The 12,548-nt window shown below is 36.5% G+C and overlaps 2 protein-coding genes across 3 annotated transcripts; one reads left to right on the forward strand and one right to left on the reverse strand.

The window, feature by feature from the left end:
* The first annotated feature begins 7,071 nt into the window (after positions 1 to 7,071).
* Positions 7,072 to 10,385, forward strand: LOC119982638 (serine/arginine-rich splicing factor RS31-like). Of its 2 annotated transcripts, none has more exons than XM_038826117.1 (6): positions 7,072 to 7,211; positions 7,474 to 7,605; positions 9,116 to 9,228; positions 9,316 to 9,545; positions 9,662 to 9,913; positions 10,014 to 10,385. In XM_038826117.1, exons 2-6 carry the CDS (start codon positions 7,500 to 7,502, stop codon positions 10,042 to 10,044), a joined length of 732 nt encoding a protein of 243 aa, XP_038682045.1. In that variant the 5' UTR covers positions 7,072 to 7,211; positions 7,474 to 7,499; the 3' UTR covers positions 10,045 to 10,385. The 2 variants fall into 2 exon arrangements, with proteins under 2 accessions (XP_038682045.1, XP_038682046.1); XM_038826118.1 differs by lacking the exon at positions 7,072 to 7,211 and adding an exon at positions 8,545 to 8,987 and having other exon boundaries at positions 7,468 to 7,605.
* A 724-nt stretch (positions 10,386 to 11,109) lies between these two features.
* LOC119982640 (calcium-binding protein KIC) lies at positions 11,110 to 11,832 on the reverse strand. The gene has a single exon (XM_038826119.1). It carries the CDS (start codon positions 11,605 to 11,607, stop codon positions 11,203 to 11,205), a length of 405 nt encoding a protein of 134 aa, XP_038682047.1. The 5' UTR covers positions 11,608 to 11,832; the 3' UTR covers positions 11,110 to 11,202.
* Positions 11,833 to 12,548: the final 716 nt, after the last annotated feature.

Consider the following 12,548-nt stretch of genomic DNA (forward strand, 5'->3'; position numbering starts at 1 on the left):
TCCTAAGGGAACTACACCTAGGAAGATGAAAGTTTATGTGAAGAAGGTTTGGGTGCCTAAAGGGTTGAATGACTTTGAAAAGAAAGCATATGTAATGAGAACTTTCAAAATTGATGCATATGCCTTTATTGCTACTAACCCCAAAGGATCCAAAGTTTGGATACCTAAGGTATATTAAACATATGTTTATCTAGGTGTGCTTAAAATCCAAATCCGAGTCATGCAAATGGTATTTGGATAGTGGTTGTTCTAGACACATGACGGGAGATGCTTCATTATTCACATCCTTTGAAGCAAAGAAGAATGGAGGATTTGTGACCTTTGGAGACAAGGTCAAAGGTAAGATCCTAGGCTTGGGATCCATAGGTAACTCTTCTTTCTCCCTTAGTGAAGTAAGATTGGTTGAAAATTTATCTTTTAATTTATTGAGTGTTAGTCATTTAGCCGATAAAGGCTTTGATATTCTTTTCAAAAATGATAAATGTTATGTGTTTGATGTTTATGGTAATGTTGTGAAATTAGGAAGTAGAAGTGGTGATATGTATGTAATGCATTTTGATACTATGAAAAATTCTAAAATATCTTGCTTGCTTGCTAAGAATGATGATGTTTTGCATTGGCATAGAAGATTAGGTCATATCGGAATGTCTACATTTAAAAAGTTGTGTGCCAATGAACTTATTAGAGGATTGCCTAAGTTAAATTTCAATGTTGAACATGTTTGTGATGTTTGTGTTAGGGGTAAACAAACTAAAGAGTCTTTTAAGCCTAAACTTGATATTAGTACTTCTAAGCCTCTAGAATTGTTACATATGGATTTATTTGGTCCTAGTAGAGTTAGGAGTCTAGGTGGAAAATACTATGCATTTGTTATTGTGGATGATTATACTAGATTTACATGGTGTTTGTTTCTTGTGCATAAAAGTGATGCATTGCATGCTTTTGAAAACTTACTTAGGAGATTGCAAAATGAGCATAACTTAAAGGTTTCAAAAATTAGAAGTGACCATGTAGGTGAATTTGAAAATGCTAATTTTGATTCTTTGTGTGCTTCTTTTGGTATTAAACACGAGTTTAGTGCTCCTAGGACACCTCAACAAAATGGGGTTGTAGAAAGGAAGAATAGAACTTTACAAGAACTAGGAAGAACCATGCTTCTAGAATATAATCTTCCTAAATATTTTTGGGCCGAAGCTACTAGTAATGCATGTTATGTGAGTAATAGACTTAGCATTAGAAAAGGATTAAAGAAAACTCCTTATGAACTCTTGTATGGCAAGAAACCTAAAGTAGATTACTTTAAGGTTTTTGGTGCTAAATGTTTTATTTTAAATACCAAAGACAATTTGGATAAATTTGATGCAAAGAGTGACATTGGAATATTTTTAGGATATTCATCATCATCTAAAGCATATAGAGTATTTAACTCTAGAACTAAAATTGTGGAAGAAAGTGTAAATGTTAAATTCGATGATATGACCACACTTGCTCCAAATGTGCGTGTAGAAAATAAATTTTCAGATTTGGAACATCCTTTGAAGCACAAAAATGAAGGTACACATGGAGTACAATTGCTAGAAGAAGATGAAGATGATGTCCATTTGGTGGAGAACTTAAGGGAGATGAATATCTCAAATGAAGAAACACCACCAAATGAAGAAAGTGAAGGTGAACCCGAGGGAAATGAAGAACAAAATGAAGCTGAAAATGCTATGAAACAACCGGGTGTTCACAAATACAAGGTGATGAAGTCTCATCCAAAAGAATTAATTATTGGAGACTTGCATCAAGGAAGGCAACTAAGAGCCAAAAGGGACTCTACGGTCAATTCTAATCCTTTAAACTCTTTTGTCATGCTTTCTTTAGTAGAGCCTAAAAATGTACGTGATGCTTTGCATGATGATGATTGGGTGTATGTCATGCAAGAGGAGTTAGAACAATTTGAGAGAAGTAAGGTTTGGACTCTTTGTCCTAAACCTAAAGACCACACCATTATAGGAACAAAATGGGTCTATAGGAATAAGATGGATGAAAATGGTAATGTAACTAGGAACAAAGCTAGATTGTGGCCCAAGGATATTGCCAAGAAGAGGGCATTGACTTTGATGAAACCTTTGCACCGGTTGCAAGGTTAGAGGCTATTAGATTATTGCTTGCATTTGCATGTTACAAAAATATCAAACTTTTTCAAATGGATGTGAAAAGTGCATTTTTAAATGGTGTGATAAATGAGGAAGTTTATGTTAAACAACCTCCCGGATTTGAAAGTAAGAAATTTCCAAACCATGTTTACAAACTAGACAAGGCTTTATATGGTTTAAAACAAGCTCCTAGAGCTTGATATGAAAGATTGTCTAAGTTCTTGCTTGAAAATGGTTTTCAATGTGGTAGTATTGATGATACTTTGTTTATTAAATACAAAGGTGTTGATATGCTAATTGTGCAAATATATGTTGATGATATTGTGTTTGGTGCTACATTAGAATCTATGTGTGAAGATTTTGTATTATGCATGAAGAATGAATTTGAAATGAGTATGATGGGTGAGTTGACTTACTTTCTAGGTTTACAAATTAAACAAACCTCACTTGGCACTCACATTAGTCAAACTAAGTATACAAATGAGATATTAAAAAGGTTTGGCATGGATATTTCTAAAGGTTCATCCATACCTATGGGAGTGGGAACCAAATTAGAACCCGACCTAGATGGTAATGATGTTGATCAAAATAGATATAGGTCAATGATTGGTAGTTTACTTTACTTGACCGCATCTAGGCCCGATATTATGTTTAGTGTTTGCATGTGTGCAAGATTTCAATCTAATCCTAAGCAAACACATCTCATGGCCATAAAGAAGATTCTTAGGTACTTAAAGGACACACCTTCCCTAGGGTTGTGGTATGATAAGAAATCTTCATTTGACTTGCATTCATTTGTAGATGCCGACTTTGCGGGTTGCAAAATAAATAGGAAAAGTACTAGTGGTACTTGTCAATACCTAGGAAATATGCTCATATCTTGGTTCTCTAAGAAGCAAACATGTGTTGCTTTGAGCACTACCGAAGCCGAATATATGGCTATTGGTAGTTGTACTTGCCAATTGCTTTGGATTAAACAACAAATGCTTGATTTTAATATGGAATTTTCAAACATTCCAATTCTTTGTGATAACATAAGTGCCATACATTTGTCTAAGAATCCTAGATATCATGGTAAAGCTAAGCATGTAGACATTAGACATCATTTCATTAGAGATCATGTTGCTAAAAAGAACATTGTGCTTGAACATGTAGAAGGGGAACATAATATTGCCGATTTGTTCACTAAGCCTTTAGCTAAGGATAGATTCATAAAACTAAGAAATGCATTGGGTTTGTGTGAAGCACCTTGAGTGCATATTACTTGAATGCATATCCTTGTTTGATTGATATCCCAAGTTTGAACTTGAATGCTTATTATATTTTCTTGGTGATATGTGCTTATAAGCTAAATATATAAATTGGTATGCATGATTGAAGGGGGAGTAACCTAGTGTCATTAGGAGGCCATGGGTCACTTAGTGTGATAGGCTCCAAATTGGGTCACTTAGGTTCTATTAGTTCAATTGGTGTGTTGCCATGACTATTTGTTGATGAGAACTAGTTTTGATATTATTTGAAGCATGTTTATGGTCTTAAATCACTTTTGTGATAAAATCTAAAAAATGCTTATAAATTTTTTTACAAAACTTGCATCAACCCCTTAGTTCTCCACTTTTTGAATTATTACAAAAAGGGGGAGAGACATGATGATAAATTGCATTAAAATCATTTGCCAAAATACATATATAGGCATAACTTAAGGGGGAGTGTATATGCCATGATTGGGAGAGAATAGATGTTAAAGTAAGGGGGAGCTAAGCTTACTTAACTAAAGTTGTATATGAGTTTCAAAATTGTTTTAAATTGATATCATTAAACTTTTTAATGCACTTTGAATTGATATTAAATTCAATTACAATCAAATAGACATTTATATCATGCATGTTTTGTAATCATCAAAAAGGGGGAGATTGTTGGACCTATGGTCCTATATGTCAAATTTTGATGATATTAAATCATTTATAAATGATAATGAAACATTAAAGCAATATTTGATTTATATGAATTGAATTTAAATGACTATATATTTTTGAGATAGTGCTGGAAATTAAGTTTTGAAAACAAACATATATGGACTAAGTTAGAGCATCAATTTTCCAATTATCATATCCTAACCAACTTAGGTCCAAATGACTTGAAATTTGAACCACATGCACATGAAGGTTTAATATATGTTCTAGGACTATAATCATGAGAAATTAAGTGCATCACATATATATTTGGTCATATGCTTAAATTCCGCCAAAACTAGGTTTTATCGTGTCCCATTCACACTTCACAGACTACCTCCAGATGGAGTTCTCAATCTATTGAGACCATGACATCAAATCGAATACCAATTACAAAGAGAGAATGAAATTGAATAGATCAAGAGAGAGTGAAGTGAAGTAGTGAATAGATCAATTCATACTCAAAAAATCAAGAAAGTAAGAAACCTACCTGTTGGTCTTGTTCGATGTAGAGGGCGAGGCCGAAAGGGGCTGTGGACTCAAGACTTAGAGGTAGTCGATGCTCGAGAGATGTGACAAGCGTTGCTGGGCCGACGGAGATGGTGGAACTCCGTGGAAAAGACGAATACCATAGACGGCTACGTCCAACGGCGCTGACTCTGTAGGATGAAGATGAACGACGAAGTAGTGAAGTGGTAAAAAGCTAGGGCTTCGAAAGGAAAGTTTTAATTGTTAAGACTTAAGTGATTCATTTTACTTTTTAGTTTTCATTATTCTAATTTGTAATAAGACTTAAGTTTTGTTTGTAATTTAACAGTAGATAATGCTATGCAATAAAATATATTACATAACAATGGTTTATATTTAGGGCTCACCATTTGGCCCGTGGGCCTAGGCCCGGCCCAACCCCTTGGGCGGGCCTGGGCTCCATTTTTTGGGCCCGGCCCGAAGCCAGACACCTCGGGCCAATTTTGGCCCGGTCCGAGCCCAAGCCCGACATTATCTCTTTTTATATGTATATAATATGTATATATTTACATATATATATATATATATATACATACACACACATACACAGACAGTGCACACTGTCTGTGTATTTGTATATATATACATACATATATATATGTAATATATATATATATACATACACACATATATATATATATATATATATATGCATATATATAATATATATTATATAATTTACATGTGTACATATATATATTATTGCAATGTATGTGTATATAACACATATATATTTCACACTCTATAAAATATTGTTCAATTGTATAAAAATTAAAGTACAATTATGGCATTAATCAATTGTAAGCAGGGATGACAATTTATATCCGTCCCGACCCGACCCGACCCGACCCATCCCGCGCGGATTTAATCTCCAAAACCCTAAAGGTCCTAAACTCTAAACCCCAAAACCCAAAACCTCTAAACCCTAAAAGCCCTAAACCCTTAACCCTAAAGACCCTAAACCCTAAATGCCCTAAACCCTAAAGATCTTAAATCCTAAACCCTAAACCTAAGTCCTAACCCTAAAGCCATAATATGACCATCTACTCATAAATGTTGATAAAATCTTAAGATCCTAAGATTTTATAAAATAAGTATAAAATTAAACTATTTAAAACTATAGATGTGTATAATATAAATTTAAAATCAATACTCATTAGGTAAAACTAAAATTATTTAATTGTGTTAAAAATATAACAGGTGGTATGTAAAGATAATAATTTAATTAGTTGACAAATATAACATGAAAGTAGCGTTGGCTTGTTGGTCAGTTTATTACTCTCTTATCTAAAAGTCCCAACTTCGAATCCTATGATAAACAATTTAATTTTATAATTTTAAAAGAGGATGAATAGTAACAGACCGTGGGAGCCCGGCCTGAGCCCGAAACCCGAACTTTATGGGCCCGAGGCCCGAAGAACTAAACCAGACCTGGGCCCGGCCCGGCCCGGCCCGATGCCGAGCCCTATTTATATTAAAACTTAAAGCTTAAAAGACATTAAATATTAAATATTAATATATATATATATATACCGGTCCGGTTCGATTAATTGGTGGTTACAAAAATTTCAACCACTGATCGGATTGACATAACACGATTAGGTTTGGTTTTTGAAACCGTTTGATCAAATTCGGTCAACCAACTGATCCAAACCGAATCGACCGTCCGATTATCAATTTTGGTCCGGTTTTTAGTTTCATTTGCACAGCCCTATTGAAAAGTGTAGATTTAAATAGATGGGGTACACCAATACCGCATATGATCACGCAGTCCATTACCAATTAACGGCTGTTATAGCGCCACGGTGATCCTTGAAGGCCGTCATCAAACGGTTAGAGCAATCACAATGGTTGTGATTTGCTTGGGCAAATATAATGTATTGAGAATTGTGTTTTGCTGATGTGGTTGTATTGGGGGACGTGTTTTGCTGATGTGGCTGAGAATGGAAAGAAAATGTCTCTTGGAGTTGTACAATGGTGTAAATTTGCTAGCTACGTTTTTGGTGCCAAATATACACAATACACATATATTGTACATACGTATATATACACACATTATGCATATCTATATATTGATATATAACACATGCATATATATATATATATATATATATATATATATATATATATATATATATATATATGTGTGTGTGTGTGTGTGTGTGTGTGTGTGTTATATTGTACATACATATATATATCTGTGTGTGTTTGAGCACCCCATGGAAGACGATCGTATACGATATTGGTTGAATAGACCTCAGTGGGCCCCATCTGACAGTTAGCAAACAAGCCATGGAACATCCATTCTCTCAAGCTTGGGCCAGTATCTTCGGGACAATAAAAGTGTGTCATTGTAGCTCATGTTTTTGCTTGGGTCAGCATTAGGGCTAATAGATTACACTTTTGGGCCAGCAAAATGGCCTCACTGCAGTTGCTCTTATTCAGGCCCTCTCCGTCTACAGGGATATGTCCTGGTAAATTTCAGGGTTTTGTTTGGCTATATAAATAAAGCAGACCACCCCTAAAAATTGACACACTTTTTTGGCTAGGGTTTTCTCTTCGACCGATTCGAACTGTAGAAGCTCTCCAGGTAATACCCCTTCTCTTCGTCGTCTGTGTAACGATGCTATGTATGGCGGTTTGTCAGTTGATTTTATCAGTACAACCATCAATAATCGTTTAACATCCGCGCAGCAGTTTTCTATTGAATCTCTTTGTCTTTCTCCGTAGCAGCAGTTTTCTTTCAGCTTGTTTGTTGGCGGAGTGAAATTAAATTTATAGCAGTTATTTCTTATGTCCCTTTTGAGCCGAACATAATCACAAGATTTGTGTGTTGGTTTACCCTCCTCAAGGTATTTTGTGGGAGAAAGCTGCAAGGATGAAGCCAATTTTTGTTGGGAACTTTGAGTATGAGACTCGCCAGTCTGAATTGGAACGGTTGTTCTCCAAGTATGGAAGGGTTGATCGCGTGGACATGAAATCTGGTAATTGTGAGCTTGTTTTTTTGGTTAAATCTGGTAATTGTCCGCGTGGGCACTGACTCATTATCAATGTAAATTTACATTATGGTTATTATGCAGTATGCTCATTTTTTTTCCTTATGTTTTGATGGGAGTTTGTTTTGTGCTTTTAGTGGTGTAAAGTTACCTGAATAATGTGCTGTAGTTGGAATTACGGTTTTTGAGTCCCTTAGAAATGCTGATTCCTACTTACCATCTCTCTAAGACAAAACCTGGCATCATCTCTTCTTAATATGTATGGTTTCAGACTTATCAAGGTTAAATTTGATTCTCAATAACGTCCTCTCGCATTTTTGGAAAATTTAAATGTATGCTCCTTGATTTGGAGAGTTACTATGTTTGTATCAGCTGTTACATTTTTCCAAGTCCTTTTGTTTCCTTTGTCGCATCTGTAATCTTTTGGGGCCGGTTTCTTTTGCTTATTTATCTGTAGCTTTCTAATGGAACCTCTAGTAAGTTTGCTTTGTTTTTGATACATCTTTAGCATGATTTTGTTTTTACTTTTTAGCCTTTTCTCCTTTTTTTCCTGACTAAATTGGCACTTACATTCTCTGATATTATTTTTTGGTTCAGCTGTTTTCTATGAATCACCTTTCCTTTTATTTGGGTACATGACTTGAATCATATGGCTTGAAGCCAAGCATATGCACTCAACGGGTTTAGGAGCACTTTTGAGTTTTTGTTGTAGCTTTTTTAATTTGGACACTGAAATTGTTCTGACATGGACGTTATGTTGAGAATTTTTTTTATAGCAACGCAAATTTCTTGTATATGAATTTTTTTTTTTATATTATAGTGTGACTCTATTAAATTACTTCATCCTAGAAGAAATTAAAGAAGGGATCTGAAAATGTGCAGTTTTACTGGAGAAAATCTCCGTATTGAGTTTTTGTTTTGACGCAGGAACTTATACTAATGGAAATTGAGCTTCTATTCCGGATTGCCATAATTCTCTCTGCAAAAAAACTTCCATGGGTTGGAAACTTCCCTGTTTGCTCTCCTTCCACTCACAGATGACATCTTCCTGCATTTTCTTCACGCCATCATCTGTCACTCACCCACCTCTCCGCCTAATGTTGCCATTTTACAAGAATGGTTATGGCAGGATGAGTCAATATATCATGCCATGCGTACCACAACTGATTATAGGGGGATCATTGAATCTATCATGTCATGCCTTCCATTACTGAACTCGTGCTGTCTGAATGGTGAAGCATGCTTATCAATGACATCTCAGACCTGAAACCTTGGATTTTAAATCTTTAGTAGGCCACCATCTTGATTTAGTTCATCATGCAAGGCCTCTACATCTATGTTCATCAGCCCATCACATCACCTATTTTCAGGTTTTGTATACTTTTAGTTATTGCCAGGGAAAATTACTTATCTGGCTGATGTATGGCTAGTTGGCTGGACTTGACTGTAATGCAATGCAATTTTTTTGCTTCTTCTGATATTTGTTATTTTGGTGCAGGCTTTGCTTTTGTCTACTTTGAGGATGAGCGTGATGCTGCTGATGCCATTCGTGGACTTGACAATATGCCATTTGGTCATGACAGGCGCAGGCTGTCAGTGGAGTGGGCCAGGGTGTGCTTTCAACTTTGCATCTGTTTCCTTAATGCTATCAGTATTTTTGTTATGAATAGTTTTGAGTGGAGGTTATTTGTTTGTTAGGGAGAACGTGGCCGACATCGTGATGGGTCAAGGTCAATGCCGAATCAGAGGCCTACAAAAACCTTGTTTGTGATCAACTTTGATCCAATTCGCACAAGGGTTGATGATATCGAAAGACACTTTGAAAAGTATGGAAGGCTTGCAAGTGTACGGATTAGGCGGAATTTCGCATTTGTTCAGTTTGAAACACAGGAAGATGCTACCAAAGCCCTTGAATGTACTCATATGACGTAAGTATCAACTGTCACCACTTTTACCCCTTGTATTCCTTTTGTTTCATTATTTGTTTTGGGGCCATGAGATTGCTCTTGTTCCTTGATGAACTGATAATGCTTTTCTTCTACAGCAAAATCTTGGATAGGGTCGTCTCCGTTGAGTATGCTCTGAGGGATGATGATGAAAGGGGAGATAGATATGATAGTCCTAGAAGAGGTGGCTATGCTAGGCGTGGGGATAGTCCTTATGGAAGATCCCCAAGTCCTGTAAATCGTAAGCGAAGAAGTCCTGATTATGGTCGAGCTCGCAGTCCTGTTTATGATCGGTATGATGGCCCAGCATATGACAGGCACAGGAGTCCTGATCATGGCAGATTCCGCAGGTAGATATTCCCACTTGAAGAGTGGTTTTGAAGTCCTTTCTTGTGAGCTTACTTCCTTATCATGGATCATCCGCTTACGTTTAAATCTCTCTGCCTGCAGCCGATCCCCAATTAGGAGATCAAGGACGTGAAGAGTCTTTTCTTGAAGGGAAAGGGGGAAGGCATTTAAACTCATACTTGCCCTAATTCGGTTTTCTGCTATAGATTTACATAGAAAGTAGAAAATGGTGCTCATGATCTTTAGGTTATTGTCGGTTTGTAATCAATAGATGCTTGTGGTCTGTATGTTGTGGCCATTGACTGTAGTCTTTTCATTTGGTTTCCTGCTTTAATGAAGCTAAAGCACTAGTACTGGGTCCTTTTGTTAGATTGTGCTGGTATATCTAGCCTGTAATCTGGCGGAGATTTCGGTTGAATGCTTTTTTTATTTCCCTATTGACTCTACGTAAGTTTCTGGCCTGCTGTATTTGGATCCTGTCCTTGTCAGGTTTTTCTTGTACTTCTGAAACCTTTCAGATGGTTGAAATGTTTGAGGTTCCCTTGAGCTAAAATATTGAAATGGTAGGAAAAATGCTTACCAACGGCGGTAATCTGGTGTTCTGAGACGGACTATCCAATAGAGTTATATTGCACATATTTGTTTAGGCAGCGACTGAAGGACTGGGCAAGGCAATGAGTTCAATATAAAGGCAACAGTAGCCCAGCGAAAGATGAAGTTTGCAAATTTGATCTTGCAATGGCATTTTTTTAATAGATCTAATGAATTCTTGTATGCACTATTTTAATTTTTCATTTCCCGTGTACAATCAGTCCTCAGTTTAGGGTCTTAACTCCAGTTGAAAGGTCATTTGGGTTTCTAATACTGTGATTTTCCTATCTGGACTGATGGACAGTCTCCACTTTCTTCAACACAGTTTCATGCTCTCAATCTGCTTGTGTGCAAAGTTCTCAAATCGCGCAAAGAGATTGAGATCAGATTTGGTATGGTGTTACATATGATTGAGTTGTTCACTTCTTTTTTGATGAGAAAACTCATTTTGCAGAAAATGATTTTTTACGTTGGCCGTTGAATTTTTTCCCAAAGCACAGGTGATTAGTTACCAGAGAGAGCCTAATAGAACAGTACCCTGTCTTCTTTCAAAAATTTTCTTCTTACCTTAAGGTAGTGATGATTATCAGATGATGGTGGCATGAATTAAATACTGAAAATCTGATGGTGCAAAGAATTAAGAAAATATAAAGGAGGTTGCCTTACAATACCATGAAAGATCGATGACAGAAAACAAAAGTTAACCATTAAATTTGGTTATCTCCTGATCAAGGGCCTTTTCCAGCCAAGACTCAGCATCTTGCATCATGGAAGGGCTAAGCCTGACCATGAGTACGCAGAATTCAGTCTGATTGAGCGCTCCATCTCCATCAAGATCTCCTTCTCTCACCATCGCCTCCGATTCCTCTTTCGACATCCCTTCCATCCCAAGAAGTGCGGAATTCCTCCTCAGACTCTCCGACGTGATCAAACCCTTGTCAGGATCCGCCAGAAGCTGAAACCCCCCACACAGTTCAGACACAAAAGCCTCCACATCAAGCTTCTCCGCCATCACCGGTAAGAAATCCTCGAACTGATCATCTGTGACCGGACCCTTACCACTTGTTGTTGTCGTCTTTGCTGCTCCTTTGTTCATGTTTTCCATTATTGTCTCGATGATTAAGAGAATGAGAAGTTGAATATGGTATATATAGACAGCTGAAAGTCAGGAACTCTTAGTAGTAAGCATATATAGAAAGCTTTTGTGGCCTACATATGATATGAAAGGAACATGTGAATGAGTGATGGTAGAGAAAGTAGTATATAGGGTGATTTTTTTTTTGAAATACCAAATAATAATGATCACAAAGTGATGGAACATATAATCTTAGAAAAGTTTCAAATAATAACCACTAGTTGCAGTCGCACTACACTTTGTAAGGGCCAAAAGAAGTCTTTCTATATATATTGATTATAGGAGAAGGGGATGGGGAGACTCGAACACATGATGTCATTTGAGTTATTCGTTGTTCTAAGAAATCTATAATTTTAGGATTTCGAACAACTTTGAATGTTCGAATCCTCCTACAGGCTTAAAAACAACTAATATTGAAATTAATAATATTCACAAAAATAAATATGATGAGAACAGAACATGTGAGGTGGGAGCAGATTTTTTTTGGCTCCAAATAAGAGGGGATTTCCTGGAAGGTTCGTAAGGAGGGGGAATAGGGGTGAGTGGTGAGTGGTGGGACATCAAATACGTACGCGATCTTCAACTGGGTTGTTTTGTTCTGAGTTTTGGGTTTCCAGGAAGGTTCCTACGCTCCCCTCATTTTGGTCTATTCTCTAGACCGAATCACAAAATGCCGTCTGCCCCTCCCTTATCTATAAAACAAATCAAATCAAAATCAAATCTTATTTTGTTTAGTTTATGAGAGACCACCCAACTCAGCAAAATTGGTGTGAACCAGGTGAGGTAGGGTTTCTAGGGTCAGTGACCCATTATCAGCTCCATTTTTCACGTGGTCACTTACCTACCTAACCCTGTATTGCAAGACTCCTTTTGTTTTAAGCAAAATCAAAATTTTATAATTTTTGGGTATT

Source organism: Tripterygium wilfordii, chromosome 17 (assembly GCF_013401445.1).
Source record: "Tripterygium wilfordii isolate XIE 37 chromosome 17, ASM1340144v1, whole genome shotgun sequence".
NCBI classification, from domain to species: Eukaryota; Viridiplantae; Streptophyta; class Magnoliopsida; order Celastrales; family Celastraceae; genus Tripterygium; species Tripterygium wilfordii.

What these genes read in the sequence shown, in the direction of transcription:
- LOC119982640 (XM_038826119.1), bottom strand. Translation starts at nt 11,607, where the DNA reads ATGGAAAACATGAACAAAGGAGCAGCAAAGACGACAACAACAAGTGGT.
- LOC119982638 (XM_038826117.1), top strand. Translation starts at nt 7,500, where the DNA reads ATGAAGCCAATTTTTGTTGGGAACTTTGAGTATGAGACTCGCCAGTCT. An exon ending in TCGCGTGGACATGAAATCTG is followed by an intron (nt 7,606 to 9,115) that starts GTAATTGTGAGC and finishes ATTTTGGTGCAG; the next exon opens with GCTTTGCTTTTGTCTACTTT. An exon ending in GATCATGGCAGATTCCGCAG is followed by an intron (nt 9,914 to 10,013) that starts GTAGATATTCCC and finishes CTCTGCCTGCAG; the next exon opens with CCGATCCCCAATTAGGAGAT.